Here is a 24,241-nt window from a genome sequence, read left to right as displayed (position 1 = left end):
TTCATTTTGGAATTGCTGATTAAGTAAATGATAGAAGTATTTTACTCTGGCAGTTCCATAAGGAAATACAGCGATCCATTAAGGACTAAAGCTGAACCAAAATGAAAGGCTGATTTTACTGCTTGCTCCCTTTCAGTTTATTATTTTAGGGCGGGTGCATAAAAGGACTTGAAATAATTGCAGAAGAGGAGAAAGAATGTATTGGTCCATAGCCTGAGTTTGTCATCCCTTTAAACATACCTCATAATGTATCCTGGGAGAAGGGGCAGAGGCCCTAAAAGTGATTCATTATTAACTTAGAGCTTTTCCCTCATTTGTTAATGTGAGTTAGCATAGGCTGATGGCTTTTCTAAAGCCTAGTACAGTCCTACCCTTTGGTATAATTTTGCATGTTAGGAGCAGGCTTTCCTTCTGATCGATTCTATGATTATTCTGGCTACATGAGGTCAGACCATTTGAGCAGTTGTACTAAAACATTTAAGAAGGGTTTTACTGCTCACTGCAGAATTGAGGTATGGAAATGCCCTTGTAAGTTGTTGGGAATACCTTTCTCACACAACACTGTGGCGTGTGCATAATATATATTTGCATATTAAATTGGCATATCAAGCAACCTATAGCTTCTTTTTAATCTGGAGCTCATAGGTATGGATTGTCTGTTTGTCCAGCCTGTGTTTTGTAGTTTCAAATCACTACTGGAATGGTGTGAGTGTGTGAGAGGGACACTTCTTGCAGGGTATAATTTGTACCATATAGAATGGCCTTCTGCCTTTAAAAATGTTCATATGTGTTGTTTTGTCTTTTCCTGTAGCAATAACCTGCTGTGTGAAGAATGGGGTGTCCTAGATTGGTTCTAGTGTAGCCCTTCTGTAAACAGGAAGTCATTCCATTTGCTGAAAGGGGTTTAATCCAATGGAGAGTTACACATATTAAGGTGGGGGGAGGGCACTTTTTGCCAGTTACCTCTGCAGCCCCCCACATCAGATCTCACACTGTACTGGAAGGGCCCCCAACCCTCCAAGGGAAATCTTTGGGGAGCAGCATGGGGGTTCAGGTGGATAGGGGAATTGCCCCAAATGGCTTCTGTTTGTGAGAGCCGGAAGCACTCAGTTCCATGAGTGTAATTCTCAAATCTCTGGATCCAGCTTCAATTTTAAGAACTTTCCTGGGCTTAAAGAAAACATAAGGTTGAATCAATTAAATTGTTCTTAAGTGTCTTGTTTGTTCTATTCTGGTTTCTTTTGGATCAGTAGGTCTTTGGTATGGGATGGTGTGTAAGCTATAAATAGATTCAATAGATGTTGATTTGTACCTCATTGATTAAAAGAAAAATCATTGACTAGGCACTGATTTTTTTCTACTTGTTTTTGTTTTGATGTGTAGGAAAGGGATAAAGTAATGCCTCTAATTATCCAAGGATTCAAAGATGCAGCAGAAGAGGCAGGAACATCAGTGACTGGTGGTCAAACAGTATTAAACCCATGGATTGTTTTAGGAGGAGTAGCCACAACAGTCTGTCAGCCTAATGAATTTATAATGTGAGTTGACATAGTTAATCTTATGCAAAAGCTACTGAAAAATATAAAAATGCATAGCTACTGCTAAAATTCTGGATTATTTCCTTTTATTTAATGTTACTTATGGTGAAATGAAATGCTTGTTTTTGGCTTTGGGTTTTTGGTAGTTAATGATGCCTGTCTAACTGCAGAATCCTATGTTTACTTGGAGGTAAGTCCCACTGTGTTCAATGTGACTTATTCCCTAGTAAGTGTGTTTAGGATTACAGCTTCAGAAACTTCTAAAAGTAGACTCAACATCTTAATTTGAAGAAGCATGCATCAAGAACAAACGGTTAAGGTTCTTCTTTCTGGTCTCTGTCCATCACGCATTTGAGCTCTGCACCTCGGCGGTGCCCCACTTCAGGAAATTTCTATTGCTGAGGAACTATTCCCCACCAGCCCAGTGAGCATGTTTGTAGAGTTCCTGCTTATTCTCTCAGTTTTCTTTCAACCATCATTGTGGTAGCCTTGTTCGAGAACTTCTCTGTATTCAGTGAAACATCTGAAAGCTTGTGTTGAGGTTTTATTGTTTCTTTCTCTCTATCTGTTTTTCTTCTACTTACTTTGTGTTTTATTCTTTCATCATTTCATTTTTTGCAATCTTGCATATGGCCCTCTGGGCTCCTTTTCGGAAGTGTGTCCCTTGTGGTAATAAATTACCACTGACAGACACTCTTTGTGCCTTTTTTGCCTGGACGAAGGGCATAAAGTTGGATACCTGTGTGCACTGCCAGGCTTTTACTAAACAAGCCTGAGGGAACCTCTCCGATTGGCTATACTCCATTCTCTGGAGAAGGGCAGTGGAAGTACTGAGGGAGACTATGGCTCAGACTTCTCCTAGCCCTGCAGAAGGTGTGTCTGACTCGCCGCAGCCTGTACAAGTGTTGGGGTTGGCCACACCCCATAGTCTAGTTCATACTTTGAAATAAAGTCTCCAAGCAGACAAAACCCACCCATGCTGGGGTGGTCATTGACACTTTGGTTGTCAAGAAAGACCAGAGCTTCTTCTGAGACTAAGAAGAAAAAGAAAAGTTCAAAAAGGGCAGCAGAATTGGTATGAGACTAGTCACAATCACCAGATCCAATCTCAATTCCCACTCCTCCACCAATGCTACAATCCTTGATATCGATGGCTGTATTGATCCTGGCACAAGACCTGATAATGATCCCATCAGTATTGGAGGGTGAGATTAGGTATGCTTCCCTGATTGAACTGCCTCGTGACGACCAGTACCAATTGCCTCAATATGGAAGACCTTTGGCATGCCACACTTGATTCCCATGTTCTGTGTTCTCGGTGGAGTCTACATAGAGGGATCATGCTTCTAGACAGTATGAGCAGTGTCTGTGCAGATTCAGATCCCTGTTGTCAGAGTGGGATAGGCAGTCGTAATGGGATATGGGACATAATTCTCAGACCAGGAGATTCATACGGCCTAGTCTTTAGGCCTTGAAGCACATCTCGACTACTGAAGACCTGGTGTTTGACACCGTCAGTACTGAACTTTCCAGGCAAGTGGTGATTCTGCTACTTCCAGCTTTGCATGATGCCATATAACAGACATGGAAAGCCCCCTCATCATTGCCTCCCATGTCAAAACAGCTCAAGGGGTTATCGAGTTCAGGAGAAGGATGCAAATTTCCTCTTCATTCACCCTGCTCTGAACTTTGTCATTGTTGAGGCAGCACAGGGTAAATCACAGGGATTCTACTCCTCCTCTGTTGACAAGAAGGATCTGCGTCTCAATTTACTTGGCAGACAGCTGTATTCCTTGGCAACCCAAGGAATAGTTCAGGTAGCATTCAGGTATCGACACAGGCAGCTGTGTCATGTTATCAACTCTTCCTCTGGGAAAAGGAAGAGTTGGACACTTCCGTGAGGACAAAAAAGATCTTGCTTGGGTATTTCAGGGTGAGGTCATGCACCTGTCTAGGCAGGAAATCAACATGTCTCAGCACCAAGTGGACTGAGTTGCCCACTTGGTGGACAACTAGTTGGTCGCTAGTTGGTGCGCTTGCTTTATGGTGCCACACCTGGCTGAGGTCAGCTAGTTTATCCCAAGAGGCTCAGTCTTGCATCAAAGACTTGCTGTTCGATGGCCAAGGTCTTTTCAGTGCTAAGATTGACAGTGTCATGGATTCAGTCCAGAAAGCACAGAATACATCACGGTGCATGGGACTGACCTAACCATCTCCTCCCTCATACAAGCATTGCTGCTGGTATTGTCTTTCCCTGACACAGTATCCCTATCAACATCTAAGATCAGGGCAAGCACCTTGACACCAGGCTCCAATGCCAAGAAAGCAGTACTTGACCAAGTTTAGGAGTTTTCACCACAAGGGTATCAGGCAGCAAGCGTCACCTTTGACACTCCCCCCTCTTTTTCTTTGTTCTTCTGCTCTCGCCTGTCTTTTTTTCTGCCAGCCTAGATCAACGTAATATCAGACTCCTGGGTCCTCTCCATCATCCAGAGGGGCTACAGGATCAAGTTCAATGCCCTCCCTCCACTTGGGATCTTCCAGCCAGCAGCTCCACTGCCGGTCCTTTGACAAGAAGCATGGGACCTTCTTGGCAAAATGTGCTATAGAACCCATTCCACATTGTCATCTCAGCTTTGGCTTTTACTCCCAGTACCTTACAGCACCGAAGAAGGATGGGGGGCTTTGTCCCATCCTGGATCTCAGGGACATCAACACCTACATTACACCTAGGAGGTTCTGCCTGGTTCCTGTCATCGATCCTAGTGCTGCTGTCCCAAGGAAACTGGTTTGCCTTGATCAACCTGAAGGACACCTACTTTCACATCACGATTGAGAGGTCTTTACGAATGCTTCCTCTGCTTCATGATGGTACTGATGTTTACCAATTTCAAGTGTTATCATTCGGCCTTGGTACTGCTCCAAGGGTCTTTACAAGGTGCATGGGAGTAACTTGCTCGTACCTTTGGGTGCACGCAGTAGAGATTTACCGCTATATAGATGACTGGCTGTCGGTAGTATCAACCAGATGCCAGCTTCTTGGTCGATCGAGATGACTTGCAATCTCCTAAATGAGTTAAGCCTCCACGCCAACGAGAAGAAGTAACATCTGCGGCTGTTGTAAAGGCCCCAGTTCATCGCGGATCTCCTCAACTCATGGTCTGGTCAAGTGTTCCTTCCTGACAATTGGACCTGCCCTCTAGCTTCTCTAGCAGCCGAGTTCCTCACCCAGAGGACTATTACAGCATTTAAAATCCAGTGCCTCCGTGGTTTGTTGGCAGCAACAATGTTGGTTGTACGATACGCTTTCTTGGCTATGTGGACCTTGCAAAACTGGTTCCTCTGCTCGTTCAACACCAAGCAGGTTGCCCGTTGTACCTGGCTTCAACCCCTTTCTTTTGGTGAAGACTTCATTGCAGTGGTGGACAGTGAACTATCATCTTAGGGTGTTCTGTTCCTTCAGCCCTCGCCATCACATGTAGTGGGTACAAATGCATCCCTCTTGGGATTGGGAGCTCACTGCGGAGGCCTCAATACAGGGTTGATGGTCCCCTAAGAAAACCTCCGAGCACATCAACCTGCTGGAGCTGAGGACTGTCAAAAGGCCACTCAAGGTATTCAAGCTATACCTGGTGGGCAGACTGGTCCAGATAGCATTGGACAATACCATGGTTGTTGCTTACTTGAACAAGCAGAGAGGAATTGAGATCACTCCCTCTGATTGCCCTTGCTCTCCAGAACTTTCAGTGGTGCGTGTCCCATCGGATAGGTCTGGTAGTGATCCCTGTGGCCAGTGTGGACAATGTACTTGTCGATTGGCTCAGTTGGACCTTGCTGATCATTCTTGAGTGGGAGATTGGTCAGGATTTTTCTGTCTTTCATTGGTGGAGCACACCGGAGAGCAGCCTCTTTGCCCACAAGGGAATCACAGTTTGCCTGGTATTACGTAGCCAAATGGGCCTGGAACTGGAATCAGTGGGGGGTGCCTTCGTGTTCACATGGACAGGGGTGCTATTCTACATCTTTCCTCCCTTTCCACTTATCACCATGGTCCTGGCAAAGATAGGTACAGACAGCACACAATGCATTCTCATCACCTTGTGGTGGCCTAACCAGCCCTGGTTTGCCGCACTCCTGTGCCTGGCAAAGGGTGACTGTGTTTGGCTTCCAGCAATGCTGCACCTTCTCACCCAACAGTGAGGTAGAGTTCAGCACCTGAACCTCCAGAAACTCTGCATGATGGCATGAGGGATCTAGCGATCGATCCCGACAATGACATCCCTGACCTGTGTGGGGCTGCAATCTGGTCGAGGCCATTCACATTCATTTGACACTATGGTTGGATGTTCGGTCTAGACTGACTGCTCCTGTGGCCGTGCAGCCCATTTATTTATTTATTTATTTTTCTATACCGCCCAATAGCCAAAGCTCTGCAGTAAGACACCAACCCGCCTCCAGTAAGTCAGCTTGCTACTCGCCCAATTGTGCGATGCATAGAGGCCATAAAGAAGAAAGACAGTTTGCTTACCTTTAACTGTAGTTCTTTGAGCGGTCATCTGCATTCACACAACCCACCCACCTTCCCTTCTTTGGTGTCATACTCGAGTTTGATGTGGGTACTGACCATCTCTGTTCCAAGGGTACAATATTGGAACTGAGGGAATAAGCGGGAACCCGCTAGGGACATGCGCAACTGAGATGGTGAGGAAGGTTTCTGCTAAAATTCCTCAGCTTATAGAAGTTTCCCGAAACAAGGTTCTATGCAGGCACAGAGCCCATCTGTGTAAAGACACAGATTACCACTCAAAGAACTAAAAGCAATCTGTCTTTCTATTTTTAAGAGCTGGAGTAAGAATTCTGTTAAATCCTAGAGCTGAATGCTAATTGATTGATACTGTTGTTAATGTATAGGACAGTGGCCTGGAATAATATGTTTAAAGGGTATTTGGGAAGTCGTATTAACAAACAGACTAACAGTCGCCACTATGTTCAGCATATTGGCTATTTGTTACCTTTTACTATATAGTTTTGATTAGTGAACACTACAAAGCAAAGCATTGCCCTCCATCTAACCTTGGAGTGCAATGTAGCTAAATCCATCCGTTATTTCAGTTGTGGGTTATCAGAGCTTTGAAAATGCTGTGATCCTAAGCAGTTTTTTCAGAAGTATGTGTGCACTAGCGCAGAACCAGAGGGCAGGGGGAGCAAACTCATTTGTGCAATTTTTAAAGACTGAAAAAAGAAAGCGCTGCAAATGCAATAGGGACATTGCCAAGTGTCAATGCAGTATCGGGTGAAGGGGCAGATGCTGACAGCAGCAGAGGAGGGTGATGGTGGCGGTACTAGTGAGATCGCAAGGGATGACCAGCAGGGTTTTTTGCTGCTCTTGCCAGGCATCTCTTTCACTGTTTTAAACAACCCATGCTGAAGCAACTCTGCCAGGTTCAAATGTCACACTAAGCCACCTGAAAGCAAGCCACCCTAAACAAACCAACTACAAGCCATGGGTTTTCAGGGTGGCTTGTTCGCGAAAAACAGCCCATGTCGGGTAAGCTGAGCCAGATTTGGACTTCACGTTAAACCAGCCTGCAACCACCCATGGTGACAACCCACCATGGCATAGTGTGATGTGCAGATCAGGTCACTGAAAGCAATGCAGTTTCCTTCCTTGTACAGGACTGGAATGCTGCTATGGAAGATTGACATAAATAAGATCTACTATTACATATAGTCTGAGAGGTTATCGCTCGTCATTAAACATTTGCAAATACTATGAGCTATATACGGACACATTTATTCCACCTAAATGAATGCATTTCACAGTCTGCTTTAAAAAGTTTGTGCGTTTTTAAAGTGTAGTTTTTAAGTATGGTTGAATAAACCGTGGAATGGTGACTGGGAAATAATCGCTGTATGTATGCCTTTTTTTAAGATGAGGGTGCTTTGTTTGCAGGCCAGACAATGCAGTACCAGGAGATGTGCTGGTGTTAACTAAACCATTGGGAACACAAGTTGCTGTAGCTGTCCATCAGTGGTTAGATATTGTAAGTAAATTGGTCTAAATGTGGTTGGAATAAAGGGTCAGAGAAATGTTTGGTGTAGCCCTATTGAAATATACACAAATATACACATAATCAGTATTTGACCCAGTGACTAGACACCAGCTTAAACTGAATTTCCTTACTGCAGGCAATTTTGTATTGGCACCTGGGGTTTTGCCCTGTGTTCATAGACCTGTTAATTATCTGGAGATAAAAAGACCTCTGAAATGTGTTATATATATTTTATATATAGCAGGACTGAAATATTTCATTATAAAAACATACACATTTCTATCCATGTTTTGACATGTGCGTCTGTGGAGATGTGCTTCAAAAGAATGTGCTTTGTACTGTATGTGATACAAAATTCATTGAAGTAGAAGTGTGGAAGAACAACATAAAATGATTATTTTTTCAAGTTTCACCTTATACATTTGTCTCCATGACATGTGGACTTGCAAATTAAATGTACTTTGAATTTGTATATACAGTCAGGGCCAGAAATATTGGAACAAGGATAACTGTTTTGGCAGTTGGCCTCTGTACACCACCACATTGAAGTTGAAAGGAAACACACCCAGATGGGAGTGAAGTCAGGACTTTCAGCTGTAATTCAAGGGGTTTGACAAAAGTGGGGCATTAACCATTCAGGAAGTACAGCCAGTGGCATACACACACACCCCCATCGTTGGTGGCTCATAAGTAATGGAACTAATGGCTGACAAGCAACTGCATGGCCAGGTGTGGCCTGTTTCCGGGGTACCCCATGACCAATCAAGCAGATAAAAGGCCTGGAGGTGGTTCTGAGTGTTCCATTTGCATTTGGTAGCTGTCCACTGGAACTCCAAACATGAGGTCCAAAGAGGTGTCCATACGAGTGAAGGAGGCCATCATTAGGCTGAGGAAACAAAATAAACCCATCAGAGAGTTAGCAAAAACAGTGGGAGTGGCCAACACAACAGTTTGGAACATCCTGAAAAAGAAGGAATTAACTGGCAAGCTCAGCAACAGCAAAAGGCCTGGAAGACCACGGAAGACAACTAAAGTGGATGAACACAGAATTCTGCTCATGGTGAAGAGGAACCCTTTCACAACATCTAGCCAGGTCAAGAACGCTCTTGCGGAGGCAGGCATGTCATTGTCAACATCTACAGTCAAGAGACTGCTTTATGAATGTAAATACAGAGGCTTCACAACAAGGTGCAAAGCACTAGTAATGCTCAAGAACAGAAAGTCCAGATTAGTCTTTGCCAGCAAACACCTAAAAAAGCCTGCCCAGTTCTGGAATAAGATTCTTTGGACTGATGAAACCAAGATTAACTTGTACCAGAATGATGGGAAGAGAAGAGTATGGAGAAGGAAAGGAACAGCTCATGATCCAAAGCATACCACATCATCTGTCAAACATGGTGGAGGCAATGTTACGGCATGGGGATGTATGGCTGCCAATGGAGCCGGGTCACTGGTGTTTATTGGTGACCTGACTGCTGATAAAAGCAGCAGGATGTATTCTGAAGTGTATAGGGCTATACCTTCTGCTCAGATTCAGCCGAATGCCGCCAAACTGATAGGACGCTGCTTCATATTGCAGATGGATAATGACCCAAAGCATACAGCAAAAGCTACCCAAGAGTTTCTCAAGGCAAAGAAGTGGGATATTCTTCAGTGGCCAAGTCAGTCACCTGATCTCAACCCAATAGAGCCTGCTTTTCACTTACTGAAGACAAGACTGAAGGCAGAAAGACCCACAAACAAGCAGCAGCTGAAGGCAGATGCAGTAAAGACCTGGCAAAGCATCTTGAGGGAGGAAACTCAGCATTTGGTCATGTCCATGGGTTCCAGACTTCAGGCAGTTGTTGACTGCAAAGGATTTTCATCCAAGTGTTAAAGGCGATCCTTCAGTTTGAAATGATGTTGGTTTGTTCCATGACTTATGAGCCACCAACGACGGGGGGGGGGGGGTGTATGCCACTGGCTGTACTTCCTGAATGGTCAGTGCCCCACTTTTGACAGACCCCTTGAATTACAGCTGAAAGTCCTGACTTCGCTCCCATCTGGGTGTGTTTCCTTTCAACGTCACTGTGGTGGTGTACAGAGGCCAACTGCCAAAACAGTTATCCTTGTTCCGATATTTCTGGCCCTGACTGTATTTCAGATGCTTTTAGTTTTCTTTGGCTGTTAACAAGCATACATTTTGTAATGGAAAAGTAGAACAAGTCAGTCAATTCTAATATTGCTTGTAAACAAAATATAGCTTTCGATTGTGATTGTGTAAAAAAGTCCTTGGGTTTGTCACCTGTTCAGCACTTTCCTTCTTACTTTTTTAAGAAAAAAAAGTTGAAATAAAAACAAGATTAGCCATCTATATTATATGCAAAACTCCTAAAAAGCCTTAAGTTATAAATATCTGGAGAAAATGGCTTGAATCATTACATCAACAACGATGGGTTCTATCCATTGATGGCTTTGCCTCAGCGAAAGTACTTCTGGGCACAAGTCAGAGCACCCAGTTTTTGTCGTTTCCACTGCAGCATCCCATCTCCTTTAAAAAAAAAAAAACCCACCCCACACACACTCCCTGCTCCTGAGGAATTGGGGACCTCCCAGAACAAAATGGAATATGGCACAGAAGGCTGCAGTAGGAAGGGATAAAATCAGGTGCCTTGACTTGCAGAAGCATTTTCCACTAAGGCAACGCCACCCTTGCATACAACCTTAGTTCCTTTTGGGTGATCTTTTTCTTCCTAGAATTTTGCGTAAGGAGAGATCAAGAGCAGGAGTATGGTTTGCACACTTTCTCACATTTCGGCATGGGCACACATGAGCGAACAATTTAGGGCTTCCACAGTTATTTGAATGTGGGATCTCCCTGACGTTGTGAAATTAAACCATTCAAAACTTGCAATCTGGCTGCTTTAATTATCTACGATTGGATACTGGGTAATGATAAGGTAATTGAATCCATATTGTCTACAGGCCTTTTGTGGTGGATTTGGACACTCACTGTTGATAGATTCACCTTCCATTGCCCAAACAGGTCTGCAGACTTGGAGCACTTCTTAATTCATTGCTGCCCCTGGATTTCCTGGTCGCAGCAGTAATTCTGTATGATTGAACTTTGCATGGTATTTGCATGGCTATGTTGAAGCTAATAAGAGTGTGAACTGTGATCTTGAAACCATTTCTTGGTGTTCATACTTGACAAGTTGCATTTTGAAGTGTTGAAATTAATTAAAGCTGCAGTCTGTGTATACTTACCTGGCAGTAAGCCCCGTTAAATACAAAGGGATTTACTTCTGAGTAAATATGCACTGGACACCAAACTATTCAGGAAGTGGACTGCAAAGAGCTTCAAAAGGATCTCTCCAAACTGCAAGAATGGGTGACAAAATGGCAAATGCTGTTCAGTTTATGTAAATGTAATGTGATGCCCACATTGGGGTGAAAATAATTTCAACATCACATGTAAACTTATGGGTCTGAATTTGTAGTGATTAACTAGGTAAGAAATCTTGGTTGTGTTGAATAGCTAAATGAAACATAAATCTAGCATGATGTGAATTCTCTCTAGAGGTTATTAGGAAAGGGATCAAAAATGATACTGCTAGTATCATAATGCCAAGTCTGTGGTGCAGCCACACTAAGAATGTTACACCTTTTCCAGCTCTCCTTTAAGATAAAGTGATCAGATAAGACCAACTAAAATTATTGTGGATTGCACCTTTCCTATGAGGAAAGGCAAGAGCATTTGGAGATTATTTCTATGTAAAAGGACAACTAAGGGTGAACAAGGTAGAGATTTTTTTTAAAATTATGCATGATGTGGAAAAAGTGGATAATCTCCACACAACACAACAAAAACTACAGCTTGGCTTCATCCAATGAAATCGGTTGGCAAAAGATTTAGGACAGACAAAAGAAACATACTACTAAACCCAATGAACAGTTAATTTATGGAATTATTTATGGAATTATTTATGGATAATAAATATTATTTATTATTTATGGAATTATTTATGGAATTAATGGCCACTAATAGAGATGACTTTAGAATGGGATTTGACAAATCCATAGGTCTGTTGATGGCTATAAGTCATGACTGTATAGACCCTCCATGCTCAGAGGAAGTATGCTGCGTAATTTCCAGCTGTTAGGGAGCTACAACAGGAGGGAGTGATCGCCTTCATGCCTAGCTTGTGGCCTTCCCAGAGACATGTAATTGTTTACTATAAGAAGTGAGATGCTGGGCTACATGGACCTTTGGTCAGTTCCAACGAGAATCTAATTATGTTCTTCTTACTGCACTGTAAGCCAAGTAATTGCTCCACAATGCTCATTTTACCAGCGGTATAGACAAACTGATCTTATTTCTTCTACATGCTAGCCAGAAAAATGGAATAAAATCAAGTTGGTTGTAACACAAGAAGATGTGGAGCTAGCATATCAAGAAGCAATGATGAATATGGCAAGGCTCAACAGAACAGGTATGAGAATGAGGAATACCTGCTTCGTGTCTGTTTTTTTCAACAATTAGGAAATAAAATACCTAGATATGTCACACTGAAGCAAATAGTTTTAAGAAAGTATATGCTATATGGCTAAAGAATCAGGCAGCATAGTTGGTTATAACCGATATGCAGTAAGAACTCATGTTTTGAACCTGAAAAATATTAATGTTGTAATATGTTTATCTTTAGAAATTAAGATTTTCAAAGGTGCTGGAAGAGTATAGAGAAAGGGTGGGCAACTTGTGGCCCTTCAGATGTTTTCACCTACAACTCCCATCAGCCCTAGCCAATGTAGCCAGTAGTGAGGGATGATGGGGATTGTAGGCTAAAACATCTGGAGAGCTACAAGTTCATCACCTCTGTTATAGAAGCACATTACCCTGCTCTGAAAAGCAAAATTGGGAGGCGTGCCTGCCTTTCCTTGTTGAAAGTAGTGTCAGATGACATCAGAACCAGTTCTTCTTCGTGGTCTCTGTGCATTCACACATATGGGCTTACGCCTGAACTGAGTCTCATTTGGGAAGCTTCCATGGCTGAGGAACATTTTGGCAGGAACCCTTCCCCTATCGTCCATTGCGCATGTCCCAGCGGGTTCCTGCCCATTCCCTCAGTTCTCTTTCAAGTGCCATAGTGGACAGTCCTTTTGGAGCTTCCTCTCTATTAGAAAGAGAACTGCTGAGGTTCTTTCTGTATTATTTTTAGTTATTCGTTCTTGTCTTCATCTCCCTCATCATCCCCCCCCAAATTTCCTTCATCATCTTTGTCGTTCATCCGTCTCTCAACCGCAGCTGTGGCGCCACCTTAATGGCCACAAAGGCATCTTTTCAGAAGTGTGTCAAGTGTGGGACCGACCCTCACCCCCTCTGCCTTTTTTGCTTGGGTGAAGGTCACCTCCCTGATTCTTGCTCCCTGTGCCAGTCATTTACTAAACAGGCACGGAAGAACAGAGCAGACAGACTTAAGGCAGATCTGTGGAGGAGAGCGTTGTTGGCTACAGACCCACAAAACGCACCATGGTCCTCTACAAGTGGAAAACTTGAGGTGACTATGTCTTCGTCCAAGACAAAGTCCCCTCATCCGACTATCTCAGTCAAACAGACTGATCCTCTGACCCCAGGGCTCTCCTTAGTGCTCTCGGTCATGAGAAAAATCTCAAAAAAGGCAAAGATTCCAAGGTTGGGATCAAATAGCCTGAAAAAGCATAAGAAAAAGAAGGTTGCTGAAAACTCTTTGAAACCAACGATCCTAGCACCTCCTCTGTTGCTGGACTTGCCAGTTCATGTACTATCACCGGTACCCGCCACTCCAATTACTGAGCCGGTGTTGACCATGTCCGAGGGTGAAATCCTGGCATTTTTCCTTCTGCTACCTGTCTCTCGGGATCGAGAGATTTCTCCATCAGGAAACTATCATTCATCAATGAGGTAGGAAGCCCCACATCGCCGTCTCCCATCCCCTCCTTGGGATCGAGAGCATCGGTTCCATTCGGGACTGTATCGTTCTCCTTATCAGGATCATCATTTTGACTTTCACTACAGGGACAGATCAAGATCTCCTCAAGGCGATTGGGACAAATGCTCGGAGTGGTCTTACCCTTCGCAAGGGTCTTAGCATTTTGACGGATGGCTGAGGAGCCAAGTGGAGTAATCTAAATCGGTGCACTCGGTCCCGACTTTGGTTCCACAACCAATTACATCAACAGACCATGCACCACAAACAACTTCACACCATGATTCCGCTGATGATTACCTTGTCTTATTCATCTGTCCCACCATCCATTCCATCTCCGGATGATGTAGTGGGCTCCAGTGATGGGGCGTCCCCTTCTGAGGATATGTTTCATTTCGCTGAGCAGGTCAGCAGAATGGCACATTCCTTGGGTATTGACGTACAACAGCCAGAGGAGCATATACAGGATCCCGTTTTCAATGCTGTCCACACCGAGTTGTTGAAACCAGGAGCGGTGTCTTTCCTCCCGACCTTTCTGTAGACCATCCAGTTTTGGAAGGCCCACTCCTCCATGGCTCCAACATCTTAAGTGCCTTGAATCCCTTTATAGGATGCAGGAGAAGGACGCGACATTCCTATATTTATATCCACACCCCAATTCCTTTATCGTGGAATCGGTGCAAGGTCGATCGCAGAAATCTCATGTGTCTCGTATTCATAAAGAAGGGAGAAGATTAGACCTCTTGAGTAGGAGAATGTTTTGAGCTGCTTTGGGGCTCCAGGTGGCCGATTACCAAGCCATGATGGCTAGGTATCAGTTATTTTTGTGGGAGAAGATGGACTCCCTCTGTGTCTGCCTCCCAGAGGATCAAAAGGAACTTGCTAAGGTCTTCTATGCCAAAGCTGTCAAGCTATCGAGACTGCAGATTAATACCTCTAGGCATGATGCAGATTGCAGTGCCAAATCAATGGTTGGTTCCTTTGCCCTCAGGAGACATGCCTGGCTGAGGTCTGCGGGGTTGACTCCTGAAGCTAAGTCTTGAATAGAAGATCTGCCTTTCGGTGGTAAAGGGCTCTTCAGTTCAAAGACAGATGAGCAGATGGACTCTGTTCAGAAAGCAAAGACAACCGCTCGTAAGATGGGCCTGTGTCCTCAGCCAGTACAGCAAAAGTACAAGGATCGCAGGTGGTTTCAGTCCCAACCATACATGACCAAACGACAGTTTGACCGGTACTAGCGCTAACAATTACTCAACACTAGAGGAAACAACCTGCTTCGTCTACAAAGTTTTGTCAGGACCGCGGCAAGCATTGACTTTGACTCTCTGACGCTCATTGCTCCCATTCTTCCCAACCCTCCCATCTTCGGATCCGTTCTGACACGCTTCCTACCGACCTGGGAGATAACATCAGACCCATGGGTGTTGGACATAATTGCTCAGGGTTATATGATAGAGTTTCACACTCTTCCACCCCGCCCCTGGGGCTGTTTGCATCACACCACCATCGCAGGCCCTCCTTCTGGAGACGTCCACCTTGCTTGAGAAGGGAGCTATTCAGAGACTCCTTCCATTCCAGCCCGACAACAGTTTCTTCTCCCGGTACTTCACTGTACCGAAGCAGGATGGAGGCCTTCACCCCATCATGGATTTAAGGAACTTGGAACAAGTTTATCAAGCCAGAAGGTTCAGAATGATTACTTTGGCCATGATCCTCCCTCTTATTCGAAAGAATGTCTGGTTTGCTGCCATGGACCTGAAGGACGCATGCTTTCATATAGCAGTTGCGGATGCCCGCCGTCAGTACCTACACTACGTCACCAGTACCGACATGTTCCAGTTTCAGGTCGTGCCATTTGGCCTGGCGACCGCCCCAAGAGTTTTTACCAAATGCATGGTGGTCATGTGCATGTACCTGAGGCTGCAAGGCAACGAACTTTATCCGTATCTTGACAATTGGCTTGTGGTCTCGGATTCAAAGAGGGATCTTTGTTGTGCCATCAGGATTGTTCTGAACCTTCTGGGTGCATTGGGCCTCTATGTCAACAGAGAAAAGTCAACTTTGGAACTGACTCAACGCCTCCAGTTTATAGGAGCACTATTGGATTCGACAGTTGTGCGTGCTTACCTTCCTCGAAACCGGCAGAAGCAATTAATTGCTCTCGCGGAGACAGGCTTCACTCGTTGCTTGATCACTGCCTGCACCATCCAAGTTTTATTGGGCCACATGGCCACTACGGTCTCGGTTGTCAGGCGGGCAAGATTTTGGATGCAACCACTACAAAATTGGCTGCTCCGAAACTTTGACTCCAGCTCAGATCCTCGGTGCTGTTGCCTTTCGATCCCGAATGAGGTACTAACATCCCTCCTTTGGTGGATGCAGCCATACAACTTGGATCAGGGCATACCTTTTGTCCAGCCGCCTCCTACACGAATCCTGACAACGGATGGGGAGCCCACTGTGGTCTGTTGCGGACTCAGGGCTTATGGTCTGCAAAAGAAAAGAATTGCCACAAATTTTTTTAGAGTTTCTTGCAACTTGGAAAGCAATGCTTGCTTTCGAGCCTTACTTTCAAGGCAGACATGTGCAAATCCTGACAGACAGTACATCAGTCTTCTGGCACATCCAGAAGCACGGCGGGATTCACTCTTCACAACTTGTCCACCTCACGTTGGACATCTTTCAATGGGCAATTCAACGAGGCATTCTCTTGAGTGCACTTCATATTGCCGGAAAGGACAATGTCTTAGCAAACGCTCTAAGCCAAATGTACCAGTCTCCTCTTGAGTGGCAGATGTCGGCTTGTATTCTGGGTTGCTTCTTCCAGGATTGGGGCAATCCAATGACAGACTTGTTCTCCAATCCGGAGAATGCCGTATGCACCTGCTTCTGTACAAGAGCGGGGGTCGGTCGATCATCTCTGGGCAATGCATTCCAGATTCAGCAGCAGGGAGAACTTTTCTACCTGTTTCTGCCGTTTCCACTCCTCTCCAAAGCGCTGCAGAAGATAGCACATGACTGGACAGACTGCATTCTTATTGCTCCTTGGTGGCTGATACAGCCATGGTTTCCCACTTTACTGCACGTCTGTTGGGGAGACAGTTCCTCCACCGTCTGCAGGATCTGGACCTGATATCTCGGGACCTAGGCAGGATCCGTCACCTGGATCTCAACACTTTGAAGCTTACAGCTTGGAGGATCCAACAGTAATCTCTCCTCGGGTTCAACCCGAAGTTCAGGTAATCCTCGATGCGGCGAGGAAGCTGGCTACCCGTCGTTCCTATGCTGCGATGTGGTCGTCCTTTCAGTCCTTCACCAATCTTATACTTTTGATCCTTTTCAGGCTTCTTTGGAGAATGTTCTCTTTTTTCTACATAGTTTGTTTCAAAAGATTTAAAACTTTCCTCTTTTAAGAGTTTATCTAGTGGCTCTTTCTTGTTACAGAGGGCCAGTCCACGGTTTTTCCCTCTTTATTCACTGTACTACTAGCCAGTTCCTGCAGGGTTTAAAGAACTTGGCCCCTCCAGTTCGAACTTTGATTCTTCAGTGGAGTCTTTCAATGGTCTTACATGCTCTCCTCTTGAAGCCCTTCGAACCTTTGGCCACGATAGACCTTCGCCTACTCTCATAGAAAGTTATCTTTTTGGTCGCCATCATGTCCTCTAGACGTGTCAGTGAACTCTGTGCCTTGCGGGTGGACCACCCATACATGATTTTTCATAAGGACAAGTTTGACCTTAGGCCAGATATTGACTTTCTACTGAAAGTGGTCTCTGACTTCCACATCAGCCAGACCATATCACTCCTGACCTTCTTCCCAGTCGCTTCTTCTGACCTGGAAAGGAAATTGCATGCTCTCAATGTCAGGAGGGCATTGGCTTTCTACAAATCCAGGATGGCATTGTTCTGTACCACACAATGCCTTTTTGTTTGCTATGGCAGTCCCAAAAGAGGTTCTCCTGTCTCTTCCCAAAGACTGGCTTCCGGGATCATGCAAACCATTGGCTTGGCCTTTGATTAGTCAGGATTGGAACGCCCTTATCACCTCAGATCGCATTCCCAAGCAGTAGCCACATCTGTGGCTTTCACCAGAGGCTTACCGCTGTTGGACTTGTGTAGGGCAGTGACATGGTCAAAACCGTCGACGTTTGTGAAGCACTACAAACTCAACATTCTAGCACGTTCAGACTGTGCTTTTGGGCAAGCCATGCTATCATCAGTCTTGGCTTAAGACATCTACCCACCTCCGGTAAGTGAGCTTGTTAATTGCCCATATGTGTGATGCACAGAGACCATGAAGAAGAAATGCAGGTTGCTTATCTGTAACTGTAGTTCTTTGAGTGCTCATCTGTGCATTCACACAACCCTCCCACCATCCCCACTTCGGTGTCAGTGTCGCATTCGATGTTGGTACCGAGGCGTGATTGTTTCCCTTGGGTCTGAGGCCACATTAGATGGTCTCAAGGAACTGAGGGAATGGGCAGAACCCTGCTGGGACATGCGCAGTGGACGGTGTGGGAAGGATTCCCGCCAAAACGTTCCTCAGCTATGGAAGCTTCCCGAATGAGACTCAGCACAGGTGCAGAGCCCATATGTGTGAACACACAGATGACCACAAAGAAGAACTACAGTTACAGGTAAGCAGCCTGCATTTTTCTTTGCCATTAATTGAAATGGCAATAGTTTTTAATCTTCATGCCATGTCTTCATTACTCTAGCTTTTCTTTCTCTCTTGAGTACCCTGTGTAAATTGTTTTTTTAAAATCTAAACTTCGATTGCAGAATATCTGCACCCTTTTAAAATAATGTGTGGTGTGTGATACATGTATGAATGGACTAAAGCTTGTTAAGTGTCAATGGATATTGAGGCTTTCAAGTTGAATTAGTATGGAGATCACTCTGCATAGCATGGTAGTGCTTCTAATGTGAACCCAATTTCAATCCATTCTGATGGTCAAAACAGACATTCTAATTCTCTGCCCCAGACTCCCAAATCAAGACTTATACATTTGATACCTAGGCTCTTTACATTTCCACATAAAAGCTTCCCTCAAGGCTAAAGAAATGTTTAAATTCTTAGGCACCATTATCAAGTCATTAAAAGCTGGCATAAACAGTCTTTTGTTGCCAGTCCAGTATAAATATTTTGACTTCTTTCATGCCGTCGCTTATTTTCTGGTACTCGGCAACAGGTGCTTGAGATTTTACCAGCCCTGGCTTACTTTTGATCTGTTCTTAATAGACTACTCCTACATCTTTCATGTGAATTCTTTTAATAACTTTAATTTTTTTTAAGTTAGACTTTCAACTAATTTTTAAGGTAGATTTTTTAACACATATGGATTCTTGTTAGCTGAATTGATATGGTAGGATGTAACTCTATAGTAGATTTGACCAGCCTGTTTACATCAGGGACAGAAGTGAAACCAGGAGGCCCACATAACAGGCTTGGCTAGGATTAATGCCATTTGGCTCCTCCCCTCTCAGAAGTGTCTTCTGCACCATACGATCTGGTAAACATGTAAAAGTTGATACATAAAGTTGTTTGTTTTCTGCTCCTCTCACAGTTCCTTACTCCTTTTGTATTTTCTGATAGATTTGTAAGCTATTATGGTAGGGAGCCATGTATACTAAAAGAGTGATCATATACATTACCTCATATGTCCTGACAGAGCATTTGGCAGAACCTTTTGGAAACCTTTGCCTGTAATGCTTTATCTGATAAAATTTATCAGCAACTTCAGAGCTGGTTGTACATTGCAGCTGCAGTTGAACAACTGAGGAGGGGATTCTGCTCCTATCTTTGCATATGTGGAGATGAATATTCCTTCTTCAACCTAAAAGGTATAGCTTTCCAAAAGGCTGACATGATAGGTTCTTGCTGCCTTGAGAGGGTTCTACCCTTAAAAGTGGCGAAAAAACAATTTAAATAGCATGAAATAAAATAAAATAAAAGGTTCCATCAAATGCTATGTCAGGGATTGATCTCTCATATGTGGGAATCTATGTCTTCTCTTGCAGAAGTACAACTTTATTTTTACTCTTTGAACAGTGCTTAATCTGATTTGATTGAATCTATGTGTTGTACAGCTTCATAGTCTGATTCAGGTAGTGGTAAGTAGGCTGAATTCTGGAGTTGCATAACCTTTTTCTCCTGTATTTCATTTCAAGCTGCAGGGCTCATGCACACGTTCAATGCACATGCAGCCACAGACATCACAGGCTTTGGAATCCTGGGACATGCACAAAATCTAGCTAAGCAGCAGCGCAATGAAGTGTCTTTCGTTATACATAACCTTCCTGTTCTTGCCAAAATGGCTGCAGTTAGCAAGGCATGTGGCAATATGTTTGGTCTTATGCATGGGACTTGTCCTGAGACTTCAGGTAAATCCCTCTTTTAAATGCTATTCCCCCTATGAATTTCATAGCATTGCACATGTGTAGCAGGAGATTTCATATGGATTGATGTCAATATATTCTGTATTTTCTAGAGTGTTTTAGCCAGACAAATGCTTAGTTAACTTGCTTTGTCCAATTTGAACAATATTTGGAAAACTTCATGTAGAATAGGATGAAAATTGACCAGAATTACCTTCATAAAATTAAATTGTGTTTGGATATTTGTGTACTGCACATGTGTGTTACAACTGGTGAAGACTAGGAACCAATTCTAGATAGGTTCTGATATTCTCTTCTGGCATTGTGAGTGTGCCTTCAGTAGAATACATAGACAGGAAGGATAGCCGAATTGACTGGGTGGTGCAGTGTATTCTGAAGAAGGGGATTAGATTCCTGTCTCCACAATAATTCCTGTGTGTTACCATGGAAAAGTTGTTATGTGAGAACTATATTAGCAGGCAGATAAATGTAGGTGGGAGATATGAAATACTTTCTACATCTAATTATGCATTATGTTCACATTCATCAATTATCAATAAAATATCAATCTTTTTTGAGGCTTGGTTTTGGTTGGAAACTGCCTTGGTTGCTGTAATGGATAACCTATGCCAGGAGAAAAACAGGCATAGAAGGCCAATTCCAGAAGGTACCCCATAGCATTTATGCTGTAGAGTCCTAGAGGGTTTCATCTTGTGCTGGGGCTTTTCATCATCTACATCAGATTCCCCAACCTGGTGTGCCCTCCTGATGATTTGGAATACAACTTCCAGGATTTCTGACCATTGGCCGTGCTAGCTGGGGTGATGAGAGTTGAAGCCCAAAACATCTGGAAGGCATCAAGTTGGGGAAGGCATGAAACAACTGTGAGAGGTCATCTGGGAATTTGGGGTGAGTTTGCCCAGCTCTCGTCTCACATATGAGTCAGGTGAGGCAATGGAAGTGCTGAATGGGCTGGATGAAGGCCAGTAAACTAAAACTCAATCCTGACACGTTGCAGGCCTATGAGTAGATTATTTATCTGCTCAAGAATATAATGTTCAGCTTCTTCTGAATGGGGTTTGCTCCCCCCCCCCCCCCAAGGATCAGGTTTACAGCATGTTGATACTCTTGGATCCAGCTTTACTTCTAGAGGTCCAAGGTGGCCTCTCTGCCGTGGTGCATATTGTATCAGCTAATACTGGTGTGCCACTTGTGGTCCCTTCTGGACAAGGGTAGCCCTTCCACACCCATGTTCTAGTAGCCACCAGGATTGACTACTTCAGTGTGTTGTACATGGGTCTGTTTTTGAAGACTGCCTGGGAACTTCAGTTCATAATACGGGTGCTAGCTACTAACAGGGACCTACTGCTGGGAACATATCCCACTTGTGCTTAAATGGCTCCGCTGGCTTTTGGGCAGTTTCCAAACAATTTAAAATGCTTTATACAGTTAGGGACCTGGATACTTGAAGGAACTCCTGGCCATGAATCAACCTGCTCGTGTACTAAAGTTATCTTCAAGGCTCTCGTAAGAGTGCTCCTGCCATCTTAGGTGAGACAGGGTGTCAACTACAGAGAAGGCTTCCTCAGTGGTGTCACCAACTTTGTGGAATTGCCTCCCTAGAGAGGTTTGCTTAGCAGCTCACAGTTGTCTGTTTGGGCACTAGGCAAAGATCTTTCTATTCCCCCAAGCCTTAAAAGTTTTAAACTGTTTTAATGGCTACTTTTAACTGCTGTCTCAATTACTGTTTTGAGTGTGTTTTTATATTATATTGTGATATGCAGTATTTAGCAACCTTCTCCAGCCTGGTGCCCTCCACATGTTTTGGAGTACAATGCCCATCTGCCTCTGGCAGTATTGGCCAATGATCAGGAATACTGGGAGTTTTAGTGCAAAATATCTGGAAGGCATCAGGCTGGGGAAGGCTGGTCTACAGTAAAAGTTTTGATTCATGAGATTCCAAATGCTAAGCATTGTGGTTCCAGCTGTAACAATGGCTTCTGGGGGCAGACTACTTCATTCTATGATCCTTACTGCCTAGAATACATGTTTCCCTTATGAAACTTGTGAGCAAGGTTTTTCCTGGCCCTTCTTGCTTGTTTTACTAGACTGTCTAGTTAAGCTTACTCCTCACTTTCTAGTCTGTAGCAAATATTAATCTTGCAACATCTAAAATATACAATACAATATTTTGCACTCATAGTGGGGAGTTAGTTTTTAATAACATTAAATATATGAGAAAAATGTAGTTGTAATGGTACTTTGAACATTTCACTAATTACATCAATTAAGATTTTCCAGAATACTTTTGCTCTAATACCACCACATGTGAAAGAGAAATCACTTTTAAGATCAACACCTTCCATGGTTAGTTTTATAAACCTCAATTTTTTTCATGGTGTGAAGTGTCATTGTCTTGCCATCCTAAATCGGTTTATCTGATAATTTAATTCTATTGCAAACAACGAACTCTTGAAGAGAAAATGCAAGGCAGCTGTGGGCAGCACATATCAATATCTCTTTGGCATGCAATCATTTCATTTTCACACATGTAAGCTTCAAGAATTTCTTCTAGAAGGTCAGTAGATGGTGCTGTTTTCCCAGAGATCACAATTGGCTTCTGCTGCTGTGTATTTAGTGCAAATTCTACTCTGGAAACATCTATCCCTTAGTGTCACAATGCCTGTTAGATGTGTATTTTGCGAAATACTCTTAAGGTAGGAAAGTATTATTATGCCAGTAAGAAATCTCTGTGGAGAAACATTAACTGTGTATTCCCACGGGTTGTTTTCTCACTCACTGTGGGGAATTGTTCTACTTAGTATTTCAGAGTGTAACAGTAAACTTCACATTTTAGAAAGGTAAATAATGGCTTATATAACCTTGAATTAGGTGATGCCTTTTGCATTCTCCACGTTGGTGCAAGGAAGGCATCTCACAGTCTGTTTACTCCTCCTATCACCCAGGAAAAGCAGGGACCCATGTGTCTTAATCGCTATATTGGTCCGAATCTCCTCCTACCAGTTCGTCCCTATTTTTTCACCCAAGACAGAGCTAATTCTCATCTCCTCCTAACTCAAGCCTACACTTATCTCTATTTTCTAAACTTTCTTGAACTCCTTACCTCTTTGACTTTTTTTTCACAGCGAACTTTTATTTTTTCTCACCATTTTTACTGGAAAAAGGTGTTTTTCTTTTTGCTTCTTCTTTCTCTGCTACATGTTTATTACCTTCTCCATGGCCCCCCTGGAAAGAAAACCATTTTAAAACCTGAAAAGAAAAACAATGACTCGAGTGAAAGTCGTTAGGCCATCTCCTGGTTTCATTGATCACACCCAGGAGGATCAGATAAGAAATCACCAGTCTACCAGCTCTGGCTGCTCACTGAATCTTGTAGATGGCAGAAAGGGTATGATCCTGGCCTCAAAAGAAGTGGACAATGTCGAAGGAATTGGGGTGCCCATGTCCAAGGACCGTGCCACCCTCTCCCAAGATGATGCAGAGCCCTTACTTTACCTCCAGTTGGGCTCAGAAGAGGTAAAAGCAGCAAAGGTCTTTCAAAAACCTGACTCACTGTAGCTATCGGCAAGAAGGTTACCAGGTCCGCTTTAGCTAAGTAGTTAAAAGCATGCATTTTTTTGGCCTATGAAGCTTCAAGCTGTTAGGAAGTGCAGCCCAATCCACTAGGGCGGCAGGTACATCAGCCACCTTCAGTACTAATGCTCCCCTGGCAGAAATGTGCAAGGTAGCCACCTGGACAAATCCTAATGCTTTCATAAGGCATTACAAAATAGACACATTAGCCTCAGTGGACACCTCCTTTGACAGGAAAGCCCTCCAGCAGGTAGTAGCACTACAAGTAGACTTGGCATTATACTTTTCCCACCCAAATTAGGGATTTAGCTTTAGCTTGTCCCATTGTGGAATGCCTTCCTCACACCAACCTGGAGAGCGGAACATTGGTGGTTACTGAGAAGGTTCCTTTTGGGGTTGGTGTGCGGAAGGCATCCCAACCATACCCTGCAACACCACAGTCTATTTACATAGGTAATCAGACCACTTGTCCCTTCACTTGGCTGGCCAGACCTCCTAAGGATACTCTTACTGTTTTTCTCATATTGTTTTCTATGTATTTAGTAACAAACTCTGTTCCCCTGTGTTTCTTCCTTACCCATGATACAAAGAGATGTTTTCTTCCTCAGTTTCAGAGTTTTTGCCACAGACAGAACTGGCTAGGTGGAGCTTAGGACCAACAGAGTGGTTCTGGTCGCCACTTCCATTTTCAAATAATAACCCAGGAACACCCCATTTCTGGGTTGCTTCATGG

The 24,241-nt window shown here is 43.8% G+C and overlaps 1 protein-coding gene across 10 annotated transcripts in view; it reads left to right on the top strand.

Moving 5' to 3' along the window:
* SEPHS1 (selenophosphate synthetase 1) overlaps positions 1–24,241 on the top strand; it is a 56,100-nt gene that overhangs the window by 22,327 nt on the left and 9,532 nt on the right. For all 10 annotated transcript variants that reach the window (XR_014784548.1, XR_014784547.1, XR_014784546.1 and 7 more), the window contains 4 exons: positions 1,384–1,538; positions 7,492–7,582; positions 11,964–12,063; positions 19,708–19,920. Coding sequence is in view for 6 of the 10 variants with exons in the window: in XM_084811633.1 (XP_084667759.1) it covers positions 1,384–1,538; positions 7,492–7,582; positions 11,964–12,063; positions 19,708–19,920 (559 nt within the window). In the remaining 4 variants the exon portion in view is untranslated. The remainder of the gene's footprint in view (positions 1–1,383; positions 1,539–7,491; positions 7,583–11,963; positions 12,064–19,707; positions 19,921–24,241) is intronic.

This window comes from Heloderma suspectum, chromosome 7 (assembly GCF_057233095.1).
Source record: "Heloderma suspectum isolate Gila_16-S chromosome 7, 16-S_ref, whole genome shotgun sequence".
Taxonomy (NCBI): domain Eukaryota; kingdom Metazoa; phylum Chordata; class Lepidosauria; order Squamata; family Helodermatidae; genus Heloderma; species Heloderma suspectum.
This window is presented reverse-complemented; position numbering and strand designations above follow the sequence as displayed.